General features: G+C 31.9%; 1 protein-coding gene across 2 annotated transcripts in view; it reads left to right on the top strand.

Moving 5' to 3' along the window:
- The first annotated feature begins 12,514 nt into the window (after positions 1-12,514).
- Positions 12,515-23,052, top strand: part of LOC118192388 (uncharacterized) — a 166,753-nt gene continuing 156,215 nt past the window's right edge. Inside the window, exons 1-2 of one of the 2 annotated variants that reach the window (XM_085822103.1) lie at positions 12,515-12,693; positions 17,687-17,772. In XM_085822103.1, the coding sequence (XP_085678229.1) occupies positions 17,719-17,772 (54 nt within the window). In that variant the 5' untranslated portion in view covers positions 12,515-12,693; positions 17,687-17,718. Of the gene's footprint in view, positions 12,694-17,661; positions 17,773-23,052 lie in introns of both variants that reach the window. The other variant, XM_085822102.1, reaches the window with a different exon arrangement.

Raw genomic sequence — 23,052 nt, 5'->3', positions numbered from 1 at the left:
TTAAATGCTGTAGCGCGCGTGAAGGCATGAAAATTTTCTTCTTTGAAGGAAGTATTTAAAAGCCCAGTTTTGGTAGAAGTTAGAGAGAGTTAGGCTCTAACCGCCACCTCTGGCGTAGTTACGTTTGCTTATTGCTGGTTCAAGTGGCTTAATTGCATTTATTTGCGGCCACTAGCTTCGAAGGGGGTTTAAGTTATGGGATCACGCTGAGACTGTAGTCTAATTCTATCGTTTGCTAATATCTTCAAATTTTTAGTTTAGTTACTTGATTTTCAATTACCGCCCAAGCAGAGGCGAAGTTTGTTAGCATCGAGTTGACGCATTGTAAATTTTAAAGATTTAATAAAGGGTACTTTAACCCTTCTCTTGTGTAGTTTCCTGCTACTCCAAACAGAAATTCATATACTGGACCCTACAAAGCTGCAGTTTTATTGATAAATCTTTTAAATATCCAGTCAGTGTCTTAGCAATGTTTCAGAGGAATGGGCTGCTGTGAGAGGAAAAATAATCCCGGGTCCCCAAATCCAGAGCGGGGACATTTTAAAGATCTTTCTATAACACCATATCGTTACACAGGTCACCACTCCCAAGAGTACGGAACATATTGATAGCATTAAAAACTACCCACTCGAATGGATGTTGTTGTCTTGTCCATATTACATGGAAGAATGGTTGGCAGAGCCTACTCCGAAGAGAAGTTGGACTCTGGGGCAGCATAGGCTGCTATTTTGGATAGTAGAAATTTTATACCTCCAGAATCGAGACTGTCCGGATATAAAACTAAGCTAGTATTTACGACTCCAACAGAGTCGTTGAACTTTGAACACAACACAATGCAAAGCATAGAACATTCCTAAGGATGTAAAGCATTGAACGTTGTAAATTCTAAAAGCGTTGAAAACAACGCAATGCAAAGTGCATTTAAAAAGACGAAGTTCCTCCTAAGGTCTCTCTATTGACACTGAACTAAAAAACTGAGAAAATGATGCTCTCTCCGGTCTTATATAGTTTCATCCGGTAGCCGAGAAACATCTAGTATCTTCGATTTCTCGAAATTACTGGAAGGCTTATACGATTAAAGTTACATCTGAGGGCTGGATACTGTTGCATTTAGATATAGAGATAGATCAATTACAGTTATTCAAGCACAGTATCAATTAGTTAAACAGAGATGGGAAAAAAATGTCGCGAAGTTCGGGGACTTCTCAACAAATCTGTCGATAAACATTAGTCTACAAAACCATCACCAACCTGGCGATATCCCACGAATTTAGCGAGATAGCCATTTACTCAATGTTAAATAGGCTTGCCCCTGTATCCTTATTTTTCCGGCAGAGCCTCTTCTCTTTCAAACATTTCTTGTTACATTATCCAAAAAATACTGCAATTTCACCTGTAATTTCACTAAAATTATTTACATATATACGAAATTCATAACAGTCCAAATATATTGTACAGTCTTTTCTTACAGTATTCGAATACGGGTAACAATTCAGAACAACAAAGATTGATTATTAGGAAAATCACAATGTTCCACGGCTATTTTAACTCTTTGAAGGGCGGTGGTTACCTACAGTAACCATCTTTTCTATTGAACATCTTACTCACTCGTGTGAGTGGTTTTCAAGACTGACCGTTTCTGAAGTTCCCTTGTAGCTTACAAGATGGCAATCAAGAAACATAAGCCAACCCAGAAACATAAGCCAGTAGTTAATGCAGCAGTTCGCCTTCAAGAAAATAAGCATTAGCCATCGAAGACAACATCACGATGCCCAACATTCACTTTGCAGCACCAAGAAAAATCCTGTAAGAATGGTGTGGGAATGCAGCACATGCAAAGTTGCACTCTTCTGGAAAAGGAAAACTGTTTTCATGTGTACCACAGAGACTGATTTGTAGGGATGTGTTCTGTGGGCGGTGGTCGCTGACACTTACCACCAGAAGCGGTCATTTTTTCACACGTCTTGGACAAATATGTGCAATTGTCGCAAATAATTTCATTGTAGCACCTGATATGGTAAATAAAACAAGAGTTTTGCTGAAAAGGTTAACTGCCTTTTCCTGCTCCTCAAAGAGGATCATTAAATATATATATATACTATGCATACTTCTTTAAAGAAATGTGTGTAAAATCTAGGGAATGGGTTTACAGAAAGGGCGAAATCAGATAGAGAAAATAAACCGATTTTTAACTAAAAATATATATTCTTGTCATGTTTAAAGAAGACTCTCAAAACAATAGATTCAAATGGAACACAAAGGATAGGCATAATGCACACACACGCGGGAATAAATGAAGGTGACTCGCTTTCATAGCCATCGTAATCAGATTTCCCCTATATAGGGAAAGTTGACCGAACCGAAATTCTTAAAACTGATCAGAAAACTCATCCCAGCCTCTCAGAGAAAACGAAAAAGACCAAAGATAAGATGAAAAGATGCTGGGTTGGCAGAGGCTCCTTTCAGCTTTTAAAGAAAAAAGAAAAAGATTAGATCAAAGATAAGAGATTGTAGGGATTGTTTTAAATTTCTAATAGTTTTTTTAAATTTTGAAACCCTTTCTTTTAAATTCTTGCTTTTTACCTACAACTCACTATCAGAAAGAGATTTTAGTATCGCGTTTTGTGTAAACGAAGTAGAACCAGTATTTAATGTGAAGGTTCGTCATTTCCGTAGAAGAGCTCAGACATTCTCAGTAAAGCGTGTTTTGCCTTCGGACCATGTCGTTGCTTTAAGCCTATCTTACTATGTTCGACCGCAGCCTTAAGTGCCTCTTGTATCCGCTGGTGAGATTTAATAACAGGCCAAATCGGCTAGTTAGTTCTGTACAGCTTCGGCTACTTTTGTGCTAGTTAGAATTAGTTTAGATTCTTATTTTTCTATCTTAAGTTAAATCCCAAGGGGCAGCTTTCTTGTAAGCCTGAAGAGGCCGACTATATTATTTCTGGGAGTAAATAAAATGGTATTTTAACCCATCTTTATCCTTATCTTTTACAGTTGCAAGAAGACCAGTGAATCAGTTAGACACTTCAGTCAGGCAAACAATATTTCTTCTTTTTTGAAGTTATATCAAACCCAAACATCTCATTTCTCGAAACTCTCAGCTTTCAAAGAAAAAGGAGAAAGGTCATATCAAAGATTAGGTAAGAGATTAAATCTAAGATAAGATAACAGATATTCAACTGGCCGAGACGATCACGATCTCAGCCCACATAAAAAATTTCGCATGAGAAATCAAAAGAAAAGCTCTTTCTTTTTATTCATTCATATGATCCTAACTTAGGAAATCATTAATGAATGAACGAATGAATCATTCATGAATCATTAATGGATATCTCTCCTCTCTTTTATGTTGTACTAGCAGCTTCGCTGCCAGCCTTCGTCTGGCTTTTAAATGTACCGGGAAAATGGCTGAATGGAACACCAAACATTAAATTTAAAAACTGCATAGAATTTTACTTTGCAGAACAACTTCATAAAAAAAGTTCTTACGTATAACAAAATTACAATGAAATAAGCAATATCCCTTAATACAAATATTAATTATCCTAATAAATAAATTAACCAACTTCCCTTTGCAAAATCTTAAGAACTCAAATGGTATAAAGGAGGTTTCCTGAAAAATCACTCAAAACTTTTCAATATCTTAAAAACAGTGAAATGAGCAATAAATAACAATAAAATGACAAAAAGTATCGGTTACCATAAATAACTTATCCAGCAATGGGTTTACCATAAGTCGTATTACTCGCCAAAAGAAAAATTGCCAAAATCCGTGCAACCGTCTACCAAAGTAGCACCAAAAATTACAATGAAATAAGCTATAGCCCTACATACAAATATTAATTATCCCTAATAAGTAAATTAACCAACTTCCCTTTGCAAAATCTTAAGAACTCAAATGGTATAAAGGAGGTTAAGAACTTTCTTTCCTAAAAATATCACTCAAAACTTTTCATTATCTTAAAAACAGTGAAATGAGCAATAAATAACATAAAAGAATACAAAAAATTCTGAAAAGTAAAGTATAATTAATGATATTTTATCTTATATTTTCAAGAGAAAAAAATTACAATGAAATAAGCTATATCCCTTAATACAAATATTAATTATCCTAATAAAAAATTAACCAAATTTCTGTTGAAGAAAAACAAATCATGCAAAACTTTTCAATATCTTACAAACAGTGAAATAAGCAAAAAATAACACGAAAGAAACTCAAAAAACAAAAAATTCCGCGCAGAATTTTACTCTGCAGAACATCTTAAAAGTAAAAAAACGTCAATAAAAATGTATTATATATATAAAAAATGGCAAAGAAATAGGCCAATCTCTTAAAAATAGTGACATAAGAAATACGATGAAAAATGTTGCCAAACTTATATTTCTAAAAGAATGAAACTATTCAAAATGATGCGATTTCATCAAAAATCTATCAACAGCAATAAGAAAGGAAAATTGTTGTCAAAATCACATTTGTAAAGATGTGAGATGTGAGAAGTGTACTCGGAAGCTTCATTTAAAAAAAATTTTTAAAATGCAAAATATTACCATTTTTTCAAAATTCTTTTTGTATAAGCAGTCACAAAAATGAAAGTTTAACGTGTCCAAAAATCAAAGAAAAATAAACTGTACATTTTTAAACAAATTTTTTTAGAAAAAATCCCGTTGAAAAGGTGTTAAGCTACCTTTGTTAAATAAATCCGTATTTAATCGATTTATTGAAACACGAAATTTGTTTTAAGTTCGTAAAATAGCTAAGTGCCTACATTTCATGACGATGTGAAAATGGAGTGCGTAGCGTAAAATCACGCTTTCCTATAGCCCATTATGTCTCAAAATGACGCGATTTCGTCACAAAACATTAAAAAAAAAAAAAAAAAAAAAAAAAAAAAAAAAAAAAATTAAAAAATTCGAATTCGAATTTCGAAAAAATAGCTTCGAGGTGCACTGGCTCTTGTCTAGATGCACCTATGTACCAAATTTCGTAGCCGTGGGTCTCTTAGCTTACGCGCAGCGCGAACGAAAGACACACACACACAGACTTTTTGTTTTATTATATGTAGAGAAGAGAAGAGATTGACACTAGTATCTCATTTCCAAGATTACCATTTCCTAGAACGAGAGATCAGGGATCTACAGTATAGTGAAGGAAGGGAAATGTATCGTTCATTCATTAATGTTGTCTTAAGGTACGGTGACGAGATTAATGTATGATCAAACAGAAAGTGGTTCTTTTTACGCGTGATTTTTAAAGATTTTTTTCTGAAACTTAGGACAGTTTCCGCGAACTCGTCTCGGCTAACCCAATGCCTGTTATCTTATTTGTGATTTTTAATCTGTTATCTAATCTTTTTCCTTTTCTCTGGGCTTAGAGTGAGCTTCCCAAGCAGGTTAGAAATTCATTTTCGCCCACCTTAACGTCTGTTCTCTAAACCTTGATCTTGTCTTTTCTCTTGTCTTTGAACTAATCTTTTTCTTTTTTCTCTGAGAGCTAAGAGGAGTTTCTCGGACTCTGCAGAAATTCATTTGGCTAGCTCAAAGTCTTCTTATCTAATCTTTTTCTTGGGGAGGTTGAGAGAGTTTCCCAAACACATCCTCTTGAGCAACGCAACATCTTTTTCTATACTAAAAAATATATAAATTATGCATAAAGAATGACCTGTAGAATGTGTATGAAATGTAATTACCTCATTGTGTAGTCAGATAGATGGGAAATGAAACAGAGAGAGAGGGCAGAGTATAACTCGATTTTTAATGAAAAATACATATTCTGTTGATATTACAGAAATACTCTCAACGCAATAGATTCAACTCAACGTAAGATAGACTTCGTTCTAGGAAATGGAATGAACAAAGATTGGCGTAACACAAACACATAAAAAGGAATACATGAAAGTAACTCGCTTTCATGGAGATCATAATCGTATTTTTCCCCCTCCCTAAATAGAAAAAGTTAGCAGAGATGAAATTTTTGAAGCTGAGCAAGAAACTTGTCATTTTGTCAAACTGAAACTGAACTTGTCAAACTGAAAATATCAGATCAAAAGTAAGGTAAGAAGTTATATCATAAATTACATAAAAGGCATTGAATTGACCGAGATAGATTTTCAGATGTGCTCCGTAAAACTCTGCCAGCTGTCAGAGGAAAACAAGATTAGCTCAAAGATAAAATAACGGATTAGATAAAAAAACTTTGATGCTGGCCATGAGAAAATTTAGATAAGTTTGGGAAAGCTCTCTCAGAAAAGTATCTTAAAATTTTTAAAGAAGGTCTTTCCTTTTGTTCATTTGTTTTGGTAAAACGGCATTATGAAAAAGCGTTAACGATTTGATTGAACGAAGCGAGTCTTTGAAATTTTATCATACGCTGACATTAGAAAGGACAAAAAGATGACATTGTGAAAAAAAAAAAAAAAAAAAAAAGAGAGATTTTTTTTAGTTTTCTTCTCTGAGATTTTCTCTGAAGGCTGGAAGAGTTTCATCGAGTTCCAGGAACTCAACATCTGTTATCTAATCTTTTTCATTTTCTGTGATCTGAAAGAGACTTTCGTCGATCTAGGAGAACTCAGCGTCTGTTGTCCATTCTTTGTTCTAATCTTTTTTATTTCCTGTGTGTCGGAGAGACAATTTCCAGAACACATTAGAAATTCATCTCGGCCACCTCAACATCTTCTTATCCAATCTTTGATTTAATCTACTATGTTATATTTAATCTAACCTTTTTAATTTTTCTTTCAGAACTGAGCCTAATCCTTGTTTCTCTGCTTTTCCATTTTCCCATCTTAAAAATAGTAAAAGTTATGTAGAAGGCTTAGGGAAGGGGTAAAGAGATAAAAGTTATTAGAACTTCTTCCTTTACTAACAATTCACATTCTCCTTCATATCCAACAGTAAAAGAGAATGTTGTTGAATTCGAGATTGGTAATGTCTCAATGCTCATTCTAAAGTAAACCAAGCTCCAGTCACAAAACGATCTCTTTTCTCGCACTGGAAACAGGGATATTCCTAAGCTTCACCTTCTGTTATCCAATATCATTTTGGAAAATCCTTTAGCTTTTCCTTAGGATCCATGATCTGGTGCAGAGTTTGTAAACTGTCGTTCCCTCAATATACTGAATGAATTATTCGCCCTTTTCTAAGAATATTCAAGAACTGATTCATTCAGTCTCGTTTTTTCTCCTTCGTATGAGAATGGAACCACTTATGAGCTTCAATTCAAATGCTGTAACAGTAAATAGAACATGTTGAATAACACTTTCTTCACAGTAGGTTTACAAGATGACGAGTGTCGTTCTGTTGAGGACTCAGACAAACAGTAGCGTCAAACTAACAAGGAGCATTTACAAGTGACCTTTTTGGGAATCGTAATACGAAAAGACATTAGCTGATCTGGGAAATTGTGGAGGACCCTCCATAAATTGAAAGTGAATGAAATATCCTTCTTCTACCGGTAATTGGTTAAGAAGGCAAAGTGCTGTTGAATTGAAACAACTATGGGTTGATATCGATTGTAAACGACCAGGAATATTTTGTTCCTCCCTTGATTCTACTCTATTGATGTTAATGTAATTCGAACATCCGAACAGTTAGCAAAGTATCCTTTTTTTTTCCTCTCATGCGCTATGGAAAAACTATATCACCTCTCTGAAGATGATCTGAGACTCGCCGTTATAGAGATGGTAGTTAGGTATCTGAATTACCTCAGACGTAGGAAACTCTCTCAGCTTTTGGATAAAATCTTATTATTATCTATAATAATGGATTGATGGACCTGCCGTTCATGAGTTTGCTATTCCTCTTTCAGTCACTCCCAATACCTGGAAAACAATGCGCCGAAAAAGAAATTGCTCATCCTTTTTATACATGAGAGGGTTGGGGGGAAGATGTCAAAAGAATCTATTCATATATTTATACATACTTTTGTCTATTTGCCCCTAAATAGGGGAAATAGTTGGCCGTGATGTGGGCATTACTCCTCTCACAGCCTTCAGAGAAAAAACTGAAAAAGAGCAAATCACAGATTGTTAGGCAACAGACCCGAGCTCGGAGAAACTGCTCTCAGCTTTCAGCGTACAAGGAAAAAGATAAGGTAAAACATTAGTTCAAAAATAAGATAACGAGACTTTAAGTTGGCTGAGCACAAGGAAACTCTGCTCTGCTGTCAGAGAAAATAATAGAACTAAAATCATAGATAACATATTGGATCAAAAATAAAATATCGAGATGTTAAGTTGGCTGAGCCAACGACTTCATATAACAGGTAGACGGCTCACCCACAGAGAATTCGTCTGCTAGGATGTCTCCAACATATACCACGTGACTTAAGCTCTTGGCGCTCTTGGGGAGTGATAGCTTAGGCTGTTTATCGCCAGTTTGGCGCGCTTCTGATATGGCTAGTAGTGCTTTTTATTTCCGTTTGCTGGCAGTCGGCAGACAACGGTCTCGAATTAGGTTATTCGATTTTTTACAATTATTTTTAGATATAACTTAACCCCTTTTTTCCTGAATATTTTATCTATATTTTTAATAATCGCTTTAAATTATTTGCGCCATTATTTAAGATGTTTAGGTTAAATAATTTTGGGAAGAAAATCTAAAATAAATAATAAAAAATTGAGAGGAAACTTTAATTTTTAATAATGTTTAAAAATTAATTGCACTACTGTTATCATATTTGAGAAGGTAAAAAAATCTCGTTTATTTTTAATGCATTGCATCCTAAAGAGAAAAGAAAATCACATTGTATGTATTTATGCTATTCATGAAATATATACTTACAGACTGTTAACTTTCAGCTGGAACTATAAACTATTACTATCCAAAGTTATAATATAGTTTATGATACAAAAAGATAAATTATACTGAAATCTTATTACAGAAAAATATTTTATTTTCTTATATTTAAGTAAACATAATTTTACTTAATTTAAAGTCAGAAATAGTTTTCGGAACAATTTCATTTACCTTTGACCTTTCAGTGTTACCAATAGTACTTGCATTTTGGAAATTTACGATAGTAAATAAAATGGATAGTTTTAAAAAAATCTTTCACTGATTTTAAATGCCCATTTTTTTAAATTTTTTTTCAGTTACTTGCAAACTTGGAAGCTACTGCCTTAACTGTATGCTGCTATACATTAAATTTAGTAAGAATTCATATTTTGCACATCAGCTGTAAAATGTACATTTCCAAAATAAAATTTTATTACAGAATTATAAATTCAAACATGACAATACATATTATATTTTATTCCTCTATCCCAATTAAATAAACAGATTACGAAAATGTGCATTTAAATATAGTATTTACTATAAATATATCGGGAACAAATACCAAAAATCACCTACTCAAACTGGTAGACAAGTATATTCCAAATTTCCTATTTTTGATATGTGAATAAGTAATGAGCTTTTTAAAACAAAAACACACAATTTGGCTGAAATATAGAAACTACACATTATTATATACTACATGAAGAACTTTATGAAATACAATACCCTATATAAGGCTCTGATATGAGAAATTTGACTTTTTTTTTTGAGATAATATAAATTTTTTAAAAAAAAGTTAGCTTGTAAAACCATGGAAATCTTTATAGATATATAAAGAATGTGATATTTACTTTTAAAAAATCAATACATAAAACAGTGCAAATAAAATACAAACTACAAATTAAAAATACATGCTTTTATTTTAACAAATACAGGGCTTTAATAAAACTGACTGTTTCACAGAAAAGAAAAAAAAAAAAAAAAAAAAAAAAAAGCTTTTATGAATAGAAAGTAAAAACTAGTAAAGATATAATGATGAAAGCCTCATTCAAACCTACAAAAGTTCACTCAGATATAGTTTTGATGGTTTTTTTTTTTTTTTTTTTTTGACAAACTATATATATATATATACTGTTTGTATGCAACAAAAAGTTAAGGCCTGTTTTCAAGAATTTTTTTTTTTAAATTTAATTCCTACTAAATATCTTAATACACACGTAATCCTCATTTTAAATTAAAGAAAATTCTATAGTTATGATATATTTATGTTGCTAAAAAACAGTTTTAAAGGAAAAGGTTTTTAAAAAATCTTAAATTAAACAAATATTACTATGAAAGCAAAAACTCTGCAATCAAATATTGAAGTGATTAATTTATAAATAGGTGGCACTTTTAAGTATACGCAATCTGTTGACATTAACGAGTTTAATTAACGTTAACGAGTTACCATTTTATTCCTTATAATGTTTGGTAAGTTCGAATTCACGGCCACTTTATTCCTGCTTTACCAGATCATTCTTATACATTAGCTAAATTAAAAAAATTTAGGATTTATTCATGCATTATTAGCTAAGATATACTAGTATACAAATTTTCAGCTCATTTATAGATTTTGAATTAGCTTTTCTTTTTTTTTTTTAACAAAGTAAACATATCGCACAATCTTATCTCAATAATTTAATAATAATAGCATTTTTCTTTCTTTCTTTCTTTTTTTTTTTAATTGCAGGCAGTACTTGTTTATGAAACCAAAACGCGTACGATTTGGCGAAAAAAGGTTAGCGCCAATTGGCGCAGCTTTTTATTTCAACGGAGTACACGGAAAAAGAACATAAAATGCAATTATTTGTAAAAGGTGATTCCAGTAAATAATGTTACAGTATTTATTACATTTTGATGCTATTAATACATGCTGAAAATGTCATATACAGCGGCAATTTTCTTATACAATATGGCTGAAACTTTCCAACCAATTCAACAGAGATAGTAAAATGACAAAAATACTGGAAGTAAAATAATAAATCATGCAGTTTTAACTTAGCTATGAAAGGTTACAGGTCCCCCTTTTACAAAACTTTCTTTACATCCATAGGCGCTGCAGCGGATAACCATTTTTTATTAAATTTTATGTGACCAAGCAGAGCAGGCGTCTTTCGTCCCATAGAAATGAATGTAAAGTATTTCCGGACTTTCGGAATTCGACCAGCAGTCACGTAACACTAATGTTGGAACCAGTCGGAGGTTGCTATAAGCTCTCTACCAGTATATATCTCGTTGATGGACACCGAGTTTGTGCAATTCTTTGATTTGTTTTCGAGCGAATACGGATCGTTGTGTACGAGGGAAAACGAGATAGTGTGTGATGCTGAGCTGTAATGTAACGTTTTTTTATATTGTTACGAAATGTACAGGCGCGGTAAGACGGCTTCTCCGCAAAGCAGTTTTAGGGTTGCCATAAAATGTCAAGGAACAGCAGTGTTGGCACATTTGGCGAGAACCTTCTGGATCGTGGACGGATGGAGAACCTTCTGGATCGAAGTATATATCTCGTTGGGCTGAGCTTGCGGAAAACCTCTCAGCCTTAGAGAAAATTTGAAAGATCAAATCGGAGCTAAGGTAATAGTTAAATCAGAGATCAGATAACAAGACGTGGGGCTGGCTAAACTCGGGGAAACTCTTTTCACTCCTCAGAACAAATCTTATAAGAGTAACCTTTCTTTTTGTTCATTAAGAATAATGAACGATAATGATACTCCCTTCTTTGAAGTTGTATCAAACGCTGATATCTCATTTCTAAGAATTCCATTTCGTAGAATGGGATACTAAGGTTTGACACAACTTCAACATAGAAAAATATCGTTATCGTTCATTAAGAATGTCGTCTCCGCAAGATGGCATTCGCAATGAACAAAAGTGAAGATGGATTTTATTTTTCTCGTCTGAGATTTTCTCTGAGGACTGAAAGAAGTTTCCCGGAGCTCGGCAGCAACCTGCTCATTATTTTATATTTGATCTAAATTGTTATGTAATCTTTCATCTCATCTTTTTCTTGTTTCGCTGAGAGCTGAAAAGACTTTGCATGAACTCATTTAGGCCAAATTCATACACAAAAATATATATAAATAGATGAGTGGATACATGTGAGAAAAATATCAATCTCAGTATATATTTATAATATATATGTTATGTTATAAATAGATAAGATATAAGTTCCTCTTAATCAGAGGGAAATCTTTAAATAGAGGGGAGGGGAAAAGATATAACTGAGATTGGAGCCAAGATAGATTCAAAAGAGGGGAAGAAATACGTATTATAACAAATTTCTAAAAATCAGAGAAAGGAAGGTTAGGGACAAACGAATGAATTTGTTAAGAGGATCGAGTGGAGGAGGTTCGTGATAAAATTTAAAAGGAAATACTTACTTGATTGAATACAAGAATATTTTCTTTTGAATGCACTCTTATATTTGGTCAAAACACGTAAAATCATCAAATCAAAGGTGATCATTACTTCCGTAGAATATAACCTTAAAGAGTATAAAAACATTATAAATTAATTTTAAATCATAGAAAAACGGATAAAAGAAAAGTAAGATTAGCGAAATTTCGTCTGTATCTTTTAATATGATCAGATCACAATGGTCTAAAAAAGAGTAGGATCTGATAGATGCCGTAGTGTTTAAGCACTTGCCGACCAGACTCCAACGGTGAGACCTTTAAATTCCGTAATGGCATCGCTCCCAACAGCAAGTACGAGAGTAAACAAACATGGTGACGTTCATGTGTAGTGTAATATTGACAACAAGAATGTAAATAGCTCGCGAAGTCATTATTAACCCATGGAAATTAATTCTTAAACTATGTGTTCATTTATATGCAGTTTATAGTGGAATTGAAATTGTTGGATCATGTTTATGATGTAAGTTGCGCCAAAAAAAATTCAAATGTACTACTTTTAACAACTAAAATTCAAATCTTTTAATGTAATTAATTAGTTAGTTTAAATTCCATAGCATGGTATGCGATATATTTTATTACATATGTTAAAAGATTTGTGTCTATTGAAAATTGAAATTCTCACTTTTACACCGATCCATGTATAAAAATTTGGTTATTATTATTATTATTTTTGTTGTCTGGTCTGGTCTGCACGGTTATTGCCGAAATATCGCGCATATGCGCGATTTGTCCGGCTCGTGAAAATAAAGCCCAGTGGGCATATGACATTAGACTTCATGATAGTTTGATAAGGTCCGAAGTGAATTTGCCTCTTATTAAGTTTCTTTATATATATACCCAAATTTTTTTTTGTGTTAAGAGCAATTATAGTTTAAGGATAGTTCATCTTTCTCCGTGTGTGTTTTATTTTCAAGTAGTGTGCAGACAAGTTACCTAACCATTTAACTGAGTGTCATATTTAGAATATACTCATGAGAATATTTCTGTGGCCGTTAAGGATTAAACTTAGTATAATTTCAATGAAGAAGTATGTTAGATAAATAATAATTCATCAAACATTTTGAAAGCTAACTTTGCTTGCTTCAGCAAAAGTATGATTTACTGAAATAAGAATAAATATTTGTGTTCATTTCCAAGGAAAGGAATCTCTTCTAGATTTAATTGAAAATGAACTATTTCTATCATCATGAACGTACATTGAGTTTACTAATGTGTTGAAATTAAATGTTGCAACATAGAATTTTTCACAGTTTATAATGTTTTTCAGTTGAAAACGTAGTAAGAGTTAGTTATACAAGTTTCCATTTAAAAATGTTTGCTGCTATGTAAGTGATAAAACTGACTGCTAATTAGTGATAAAATTGCATAAATATTGCAGTACATTTTTAATAGCCTGTTTGCTGAACTAAGACTATTTTAACTAAGAATATATTGCTAAGATTATTTTAGTTAACATTTTGCTAATTCAGTGAAAATCAGGCTCTGTTCTAGAACTGGTTGTGCTAAGCTTTGCATCATCCTGAGTAGATAAGTTATAGGTAGTGATAGGTGAGTTTGTCATATATGTATAATAAAAGTATAGTAATGCAGATAAAATTTTTTTCTCAGTTTATTTTAAAGACATCTATTTGCATATTTATTGTTACATATAAATATTTATGAAAACAATGGGCTACGATATATATTCAAGTCATTTCTTATGACCCTAATTAACCTGAAACCACATACTTCATTTGTAATCGTAACTACAACAATGTAAGCTTCATATTTTTAAGTGGAGCCTTATTTCACCCTATTCTAGGAATTAAGTCAGCTGCTGTTCATTTTATTATAGTTTTCAATATTTTAAGTATATTTTTTTGGGCTTGCACATACTATAGAACCATACTATCAAAGCTGTCATCACTGGCCATATGTAGCAATGGAAAATTAAAATGTAACTGCTGAGACAAGGCATTTAATTTTTAATGAATTATATGTATCAAAAATACAATTTTTTTATTATTATACAAATCAGAATTTATGTTTTAAAGTTACATCTTTTTTACACTAATCTCTCTCCACCACCCAGTTCATTTCTGCATGATGTTTTACCTTCATTGGTTAATCTTTGGATAATGGTAACTTGGCGAAAATTTGGCGACCAACTCTGCTACAGCAACCCTCTATTTTTTTTTTTTTTCCTGCGCTATTTTGCCTTCATGAAGTAAAGACATGTTTCTTTTCTTTTTATTTACTGAACACTTTTCCCAACAATCTACTAGCCAAATTACACTTATACTAGAAATTTTATCTAACAAAACTGCTTAATCATGACAAATATTCACTGCAAAATTGGGAAAAAGTGCACAATCGCAAACTCCTTGCACGTTTTTCACAATAACACATACACATAAACCATGTACACGTCGACTTATTATTTTTACTTAAAAAAACATCCCAGAATTGCACAAAAATGGAATTGCGCACACTCTTCACTATATCCATGTACACTGCTTTTTTCTCATAAATTAGAAAAATTTCACGAAAATGCATGACAATTTTCTGAATCTTTAAACCTGGTAAAAAGAACATATATGAAATTACCTTATCGCAAAAAAAGTATATACCCTTTCCAAATATGAGCATTTCCACGTATAAAATAAATAAAATATCAAAAAACTTTTACCTCTAAATTATCTATTATATTATTTAACGTCGCCAATTAATTCATACTGCAAACATTACAAATACTTAGTGTCAAATATTTAAATTATTTCCATGCACGTTTACTTCAACTAAAACGTATACCAAATTCCTCCAAACATAAAATTCACAAAATAACTATCATTTAATTAAAATATCACTAAACACATCGACTTATTTTTAGTTAAAAAAAATCCCAGAATTGCACAAAAATGGCATTGCGCTCACTCTTCACTATACCCATGTACACTGCTTTTTTCTCATAAATTAGAAAAATTTCATGAAACTGCATGAAAATACTCAACGTATACTACTCAAACGTATTCCAAAATACTACAAATATATAACTCACAAAATCACGATCATTAAATTAAAATATAATTAAATTAAAAACACTACTTAAAATATAAATAAGCACATACATTAAATTAATAAAAATTAGATTACAATCCTAATTACTTTAAACTAAATCATTGCTAATAACAATTTTCCAATAATACCACATTAATTTATTTACTCCTTACATTTAGAACAATGCATAAAAATAATATCCTCAAATGATTAAAAATACTAACTTACCTAATCTTCTTCAGAATCTTCATTACGTCGCTGCAGTACTACTGCTAATTTCTAAATCCTAAATCCAGTAGTCAACTGGAAGTCTATTCACCAAGTAATAAGAAATTAATAAAATTTCACCTATACTCAAACTACTTTCAGCAAACCACGTACCTTTCCTTACACTCCTTTTCACAAAATGTCCATTTTCACCATATTTCTTGCACCGCCATTTAAACTTGTAATATCTTTCCTTTCCTTTTGGACATGGCAATCTCAACTTATTATTATTATCAGATAAAGGCATTAAAAATTTAGAATTCACTTTACATGGCGCCATGCAATCCAAAAATTAATAAACACTATTTCACACAACACACAATGAAGCTTTTCCAAATTAATCCCCTTTTCCGATTAAAGAACTGTAATTCGTCCATTAATGTCATGTTTCACACAACACAAAATATAGCTAAATACGAAATTTCCAGATTTTTTCCAGATTTCCCCCCTTTTCTGATTAAACAACTGTAATTCGTCCATTAATGTCACATGACATATCTCATGATCTCTCATTTCCCTCACACAAAATAATGCGTAATTGGAACTGAGTGCTTCTCACATTATTACCAAAGTCCTAGGTAGTAACCTTTATCGCCTCGAAAATGTCGCCAAACTACCAGTTACCATATTCCAAAGATCAGCCAAAAAAAAAATTGGACAGTTCTATATCTCTCATTCTACTGTGCCGATTGACAAATAGGTTTTTCATGTCTTGATAGCGCGACTTGGAATATGTATTAGATTTAAATATGGCTTTGTTCTAATATAGGTATTTTGACACAAAACTGGAATTTTTCTGAAAGGACATGGCAATTTTTTCCCATATTTCAAATCTGTGACTCAAATTATGCGAAACTACCAAATTTTGTTAAAATTGCATGAGTAGTTTTTAAAAAATTAGCTCTCAAACTTTTAGCTGCTCAATGTGAATTGAATTTGGTATATATTTATGAATCTCTCTTTTTTGATTAAACTTATTTGATTCTTCCTTTCTTATTTCAAAATTTAGGTTCATTCCAAATAAAATTCACACTTTTTTATAATTTATTTTTCAAATTTGTATTTAAAAATAATTTTTATAATTTTTTTGAAGAAATTGTGATTTATAATCTATAAAATTTTTACCGTCGTCTTAAAGTTGATGTATTTCTAAGTGTACCTGCAAAAGAGTTTTTTATTCAAAATTTGTGAAGATATGCGTGAATTTATATATTGTCGCATTTTGAAATTTGCCATATATTTTGAAAGTGATAATAACCTCAAATGTAATTTAGGCACTTTGTTAAAATTATTTGAAAGTAGGAACAATGTGACTTTTTTCCTGCTCATTCACAATGTAAAAAGGGAAAGTTAAATAGGTTGCCGTGTATTAAGAAGTTTGCCAATATGTAGAAATTTCTTTGTCTTCATTCTGTGGCATACTAAATACCTTAACAGCATCGAAAAACTTTCTAAAATTATCCAACTAGAATAAGCATACTGCCGTCACCATATAAATTTACAAAAATAAGAGTAAAAAATATCCTTCGTAGTGCCGCACTGTCGGGGGCATTTCTTGTATGAACCTTTCTTCCGACAAACCCATTCAAAGCCATCTGAACGATCTTTGCATGTTTCCTTCATATGAAGAGGACACTTATAATGACTACTAAGTAAACCTTCATTTACACACCAGTCAATTAATACTTTTTTTTTTTTTTTTTTCCCTTTCGTTCCAAATCATACAGAAACTTTAAATTAAACTCATCACATACAGCCATTTTACAGTGTACAGCACAAAATAAGCAAATACTTCCTAACTGACATCCAACACAGAAATAAGCACTTACAAATATTTTCCTCAATCACTCGAATTCACCTAAATCATGCAACCAATCACATCATAATAGGGTTTCCGTAACATTCAATTACTCAGATTACCATATATGAAACAACAATGTGGTGATAAATGAAACAAAGATAATACAAGGAGCACCCTATATAAATATAGACCAACCAAATGTTTTATTGCTTAGTGATGTCTCTTTAGGTGGGGCATATGTTTTCATAGTATATTTTATTATTTATTTGTGAATTTATCTAGTTTTATATTGATGTGATTTTTTTTTTTTTTTTTTTTTTTTAGAATTTTGTTTTCTTTTTCCTCCCAGATAAATTGAATATTTCACAACAGTGAGCTATTATGTGGAACAAATTGTCTCAAGCTGCTGGCCTTGCATCAACTGAAGCTGAGCTTGTAAACATTCACATTTACTATTTTTGCTTTGATTATAGTTACATTTGAACTTGTGCATGATGTTTGTGATATTGCTGTTGTATGAACAGACGGCTAATCTTTAGAATATGGTAACAGGTAGTTTGGCGACATTTTGGTAAGGCAATAAATTTTACTAGCGAGGATTTTAGCAATAATCTGAGAAGTACACAGTTCGAATCACAGATTATTTTGTCTCAGAGAAATGAGAGATCACGAGACATGTAATGTGACATCTTCCGGAAAATTCCGATTGTGATTTTAGCTAATAAGCACTTAGAAACAATTTCACTGCTAAAGTGCAGAATCGCCCACTTATTTGTTTCGTGCTTTTTACAAGAGTAAGAAGAATTGGATTTTTGTCAATTTTCTTTCACTTTTTAAGTGAATATAGGTTGATGTGTACATATAAAAAGTCAAGAGCATGCGCAATGCCATTTTGTGCAATTCTGGGATTTCTTTTAAGTGAAAATAGGTCGACGTGCACATGGATACCGTGTATGTCGAATTCTTAAAAACGCGGCAAGCAGTTTGCGATTCTGCACTTTCTCCCAATTTCGCACCTAATCTTTGTCATGATTAAGCATTTTTGTTCCATAAAAGTTCTAGTATAAGCGTAATTCGGCTAGCAGATTGTTGGAAAAAATGTTGAGTAAAAAAAAAAAAAGCCTTTACTTTGTGAAAACAAAATGCCGTCCCCCCCTGTTGCTGTAGCAGAGTTGGTCGCCAAATTTTCGCCAAAAAATCACCAAGTTACCATAATGTAAAGATTCACCGAACAGACTATTTTTCTGTTATAGCATATGGATATATATGTAGAAGAAATTTTGTGTTTGTATATAATTTAAACACTTTTGAATATGAATTTTTGTTTCTTAATATAATATACAGAAGTAATGCATGCAGATATTTAATATGATATCCCTTCTTTCTGATTTAAGTATCGTACCATTCTTTTCAACATAAATAGTCAAGTAACTGAATTTTTAAGGATTTCTCAATTGTGTTGAATTAAATTTTTTTTTTCAAAAATTACAAAATATAGTCTTAACCCCTTAACTGGTTTGCCTGTACAGTGTACGGGCTACTAATACTTGGCCACATCTGATTTTCCCATTTCTTTCTTGTTTGGGTTTGCCCATATTTTTAATTAACTGAGAGAGAATCTTTAGTATTAACATATTTCAGCAGATGGTGCAGCTTGTCCATGTCATTGAAAAGTATTCAAACTGGTTTTTTCCTTTGTTACCAAAGTCTGCAATACTTTGCATTGTTTGTTCTTGGTATTTTTGTTGTACAGTTTTCTGATTGTGAATTCAAAGCATCTCAGTTATGGATGATATAATTGACAATAAAACTTTATTGTTAGATGTTTCTGATAATTCTGATACAAATTCAGAACTGTCTTGTAATATTCTGGATTATTCTTCAGCTTACTCGTATAGTGAGTTCAGCTCTGATGAAGATTTGATTTCTGATAGAAATTTTATCGAAACTGATGTGGAAAATCCACCTCCTCCATGTGCCCGGTTTAATTTTACTGGTATTCCAGCTGTAAATGTACAATTTGATTATAGTTTTAATGAGCTACAGTTTTATGAAACATTTATTGATTTTTCTCTGATGACTAAAATTGTAGAAGAAACAAATAAATATGCAAAACAGTGCATCCAATTAAGCATTGCTGGAAAATTCTTAAAAAGTAAATTTTGGGAAGAAATGACTGTGGAAGAAATGTATATATTTTTTGCCCTCACTATGCTCCAGGGAATTATAAAAAAACCTGGAATTGATCAGTACTGGAGCAAAAGACATTCCACATACACACCCTTTTTTTATCAAATAATGTTTCATGTCGATTTCTTCTTTTGCAATGGTACTTACATTTTTCAGGTAATTCAATATTTGATGCTCAAAATCTCGAATGCCCACAATTGTGAATTTATGGCCAGTTTATAAATATCTGAATGAGAAGTTTCGTTCAATGGTGAAACCAGAACGTGATGTAACGATAGATGAAAGCCTTATGCTTTTCAAAGGAAGATTAGGGTGGAAGCAATTTATTCCTCTAAAAAGAGCAAGTTTCGGAATAAAATGTTTCATGTTGTGTGAGTCGATTTCTGGTTATGTGTGTTCTATAATAATATATACAGGTAAAGACACTATTCTGAACCCAGAGTTTTCTAATCTATGTATTTCCTCACAAGTTGTTATGATAATGATGCAGCCTTTACTTCATAAAGGGTACTGTCTTACAACAGTAATTATTATTCTTCACCAAAATTAGCTGACAAATTAATTTCTTGTCGAACTGATACATATGGCACTCTGAACCTAAACAGAAAAGAAGTCCCAAATGAAATGCAGAAGAAAAAACTAAAAGTAGGAGAAATTATAGCCTTCCAGAAAGAAAAAGTTACTGTGATGAAGTGAATGGACCGAAAAAAAAAAATGCTTTATTACTGTCAACAATACACAATACTGAAAAGGTATAAATCCAAGTCTGCTCTGAAATGAAACGAAAACCAAAAATTGTTATAGATTATAACAACACAATGGGAGGAGTAGATCGCATGACCAAAATTTTGGTCATTAGAAAGAGAGGGAAAAAATATTACAGAAAATTTCTTTTCCACATTTTTAATATTGCCATATGGAACTCATATGTCATCCATTGTAAGAAAGGAGGAAGAAAGTTCAGTTACAGTTCAGACTTGATCTTGTTGACAGAATTATTGAGAAATATAATTCTGGAATGAATCTCAAATGTGGACGACCTGCTTCTGAGCCTAATCCTCTGAGACTGACAGAAAGACAATTCATAGAAGTTATTGCTCCTACAGAGAAGAAACTAAGATCTGCCAGACAATGTGCTATTGGCTGTTTCCAAAGGAATGAAAATGGAAAGAGAATTCGAAAGGAAACATGATATTTCTGTCCTGATTGTGATGTAGGACTTTGCCTAACACCGTGTTTCAAACTGTACCACACAAAAAAGGAAACGGTATTGAAAAGTATGAATTTTTAATATATGGTAAGTTTTTTTTTTAGATAATTGTTCATGAGATCTCTAATACAGTCTTCATTACATGTACTCTGTGATTGCAAAAAGCAAACAAATAGGGGCATAAATGTTAGAAATATATAAAATTTAAAAAATGTTTAAATTCATTAATTATGAAAATTTAAAAAGAATTCTTTCATTTTTCTTATATAACAAGTTTAGAATTCAGTTATATGTAATAAAAAATATGCTTTTTTATGAACGTTTCTGGTAAAAAATTGACCAGTTAAGGGGTTTAAATAATATGTTAGGAATTAAACTAAAGTGATTAAGTCGTATGAGAGGAAAGTCTTTAACCCTTTTGGGATTGGCATACCAGTCACTGAACCACTTTCTTAAGATGGCATACGAACAGGATGCACTGTCGTGTTGGGACAGGTAATTAGTACTGCTAAACCTAACTTTTGGAAAAAAAATTCGTATGATTCAATTTGGGGTCCAATTATTCCAATTTTTATTATGTTATGTGAGGAACACTCACTCAGTTGTCAGAATTAATTTGAAAACTTAGTAGTTTCTGTGCCATTTGAAGTATAAAAATGTTTACTAAACAATGCACAAAATATTTGCCTCAACATTAGCCAAACTCTAAGAGGAATGAATAAAACCTCTAAAACAATAGAACATATATTGCCATATTGTAATAATAAAAAAAAAATGAATTCAGAAGCATCGAGAACATCTTCATGTGTTGATATCAGCTGACACAATTAACAAACATCTGTGTTTATTTACATTACTCAACTCACAATTTCAACTTTGATTCTGAAACAAAGTACTGAAAATAAAAAATATCTTGATGGTCTTGAGGTCAACATTCTCCACTCTTGATAAATTCTACCATGACTGAAATAGGACTGCATTTAATGGAAAAAAAAATTAATTAGACGTTCTATCTAAAGATTCGTATGTGGTATACGTGTCCTGACAGTGCATTTAAACAGTGGTTCATATATGATGCACACAGTTCTGTGATACATTTGGTGGCCAATGTATGTATGTGATGCACCCATCTTGAAAGGCTTAAGAAACAGTAAAAAAGTGGAAATGTAATCTTTTGTATGTAAAGATTTAGGTGATAATTGTATATTGAAGAATGTGTTAAGAAATATTTTTTGATGATGTGAGTGCATACATGTGTGTTAGTTTAATTAGAATAAGTGGAGTATATTTTGAGGTGATTTATCTCAGATATTTCGATCATCGAGGAAGATATTTCAAATCTAAATGTGCTGTCTTCTAATTATATTATTACTGCTGATACAGAGTCATCTTTATTAATTTTTAATTAATAAAGGATTAAGAAGGAATTAATAATTAATTAATTAAGGATTTTTAATTATGGTCTGTTTTACTTGCGTTGCATAATTCTAGCTTGTGTTAAGGCATATTTTTTTTTCATTGCAGTGCTAAGAATGAAGACCATAAAAGTTCATTTTTGTCATATTAGGCTCTTTTATTTTAGAAAAGGAAAAAATACTAGTTAGACTACTCATAAAATTTGTATATATGGATCAAAGGGCTGTTTCTGATAACACAGTTCAAAGCGGCTTGAGAAATTTAATTTGTGGAAATTTCAGCCTGGAAGATAATGCCCATTCTGGATGACTATCCTTTATTAACAAAGACCTATTCAAAGAAGTTATAACTTAAAATCTGCAGTATAAAGTTCAGAAATTATCAGACAGACTATACATTCCAAAAAATACAGTATATGATCATTTGAAAAAGCTACTATGATTAGGCACTTCATTTTTTAACTGAGCAGAATATGGTTGCTTGAGTTTCACCATGTGAGTCTTTGCTGAAAAAGAATAAAGAAGCTTATTGAAATGACACATTACTGTAAATGAGAAGTTGGTACTGTATAGTAATCTCTCAAGATAGAGGTAAGCCAAATGAACCTCTTCTAAAAACATCGAGAGAGAGGCTATATCTCCAAAAAGCAATGCTTTGTATATGATAGGGTTATAAATGGATTATATTATGAAATGTTGCCACCAAATCAGATTATAAATTCAGAAAAATAAATTTCCCACATGCCAGTTTTAAAAGCAGAAATCAAAGAAAAGTGCCCCGAACTGATGAATTGTTGAGGTGTTTCTTCCATCATATGCCAATGTTCGGACCCTTATTTTGATGAAAGTCAGACTTATTGAGTATGACTGTAATGTTTTGTGTTTTCCTTGTTAGAAATC

Source organism: Stegodyphus dumicola, chromosome 8, assembly GCF_044657685.1.
Source record: "Stegodyphus dumicola isolate Sdum_Otavi_A_Nest chromosome 8, ASM4465768v1".
In the NCBI taxonomy this organism is placed as follows: Eukaryota; Metazoa; Arthropoda; class Arachnida; order Araneae; family Eresidae; genus Stegodyphus; species Stegodyphus dumicola.
Note: the sequence above shows the minus strand (reverse complement) of the source record. Positions and strands in the feature narration are given on the sequence as shown.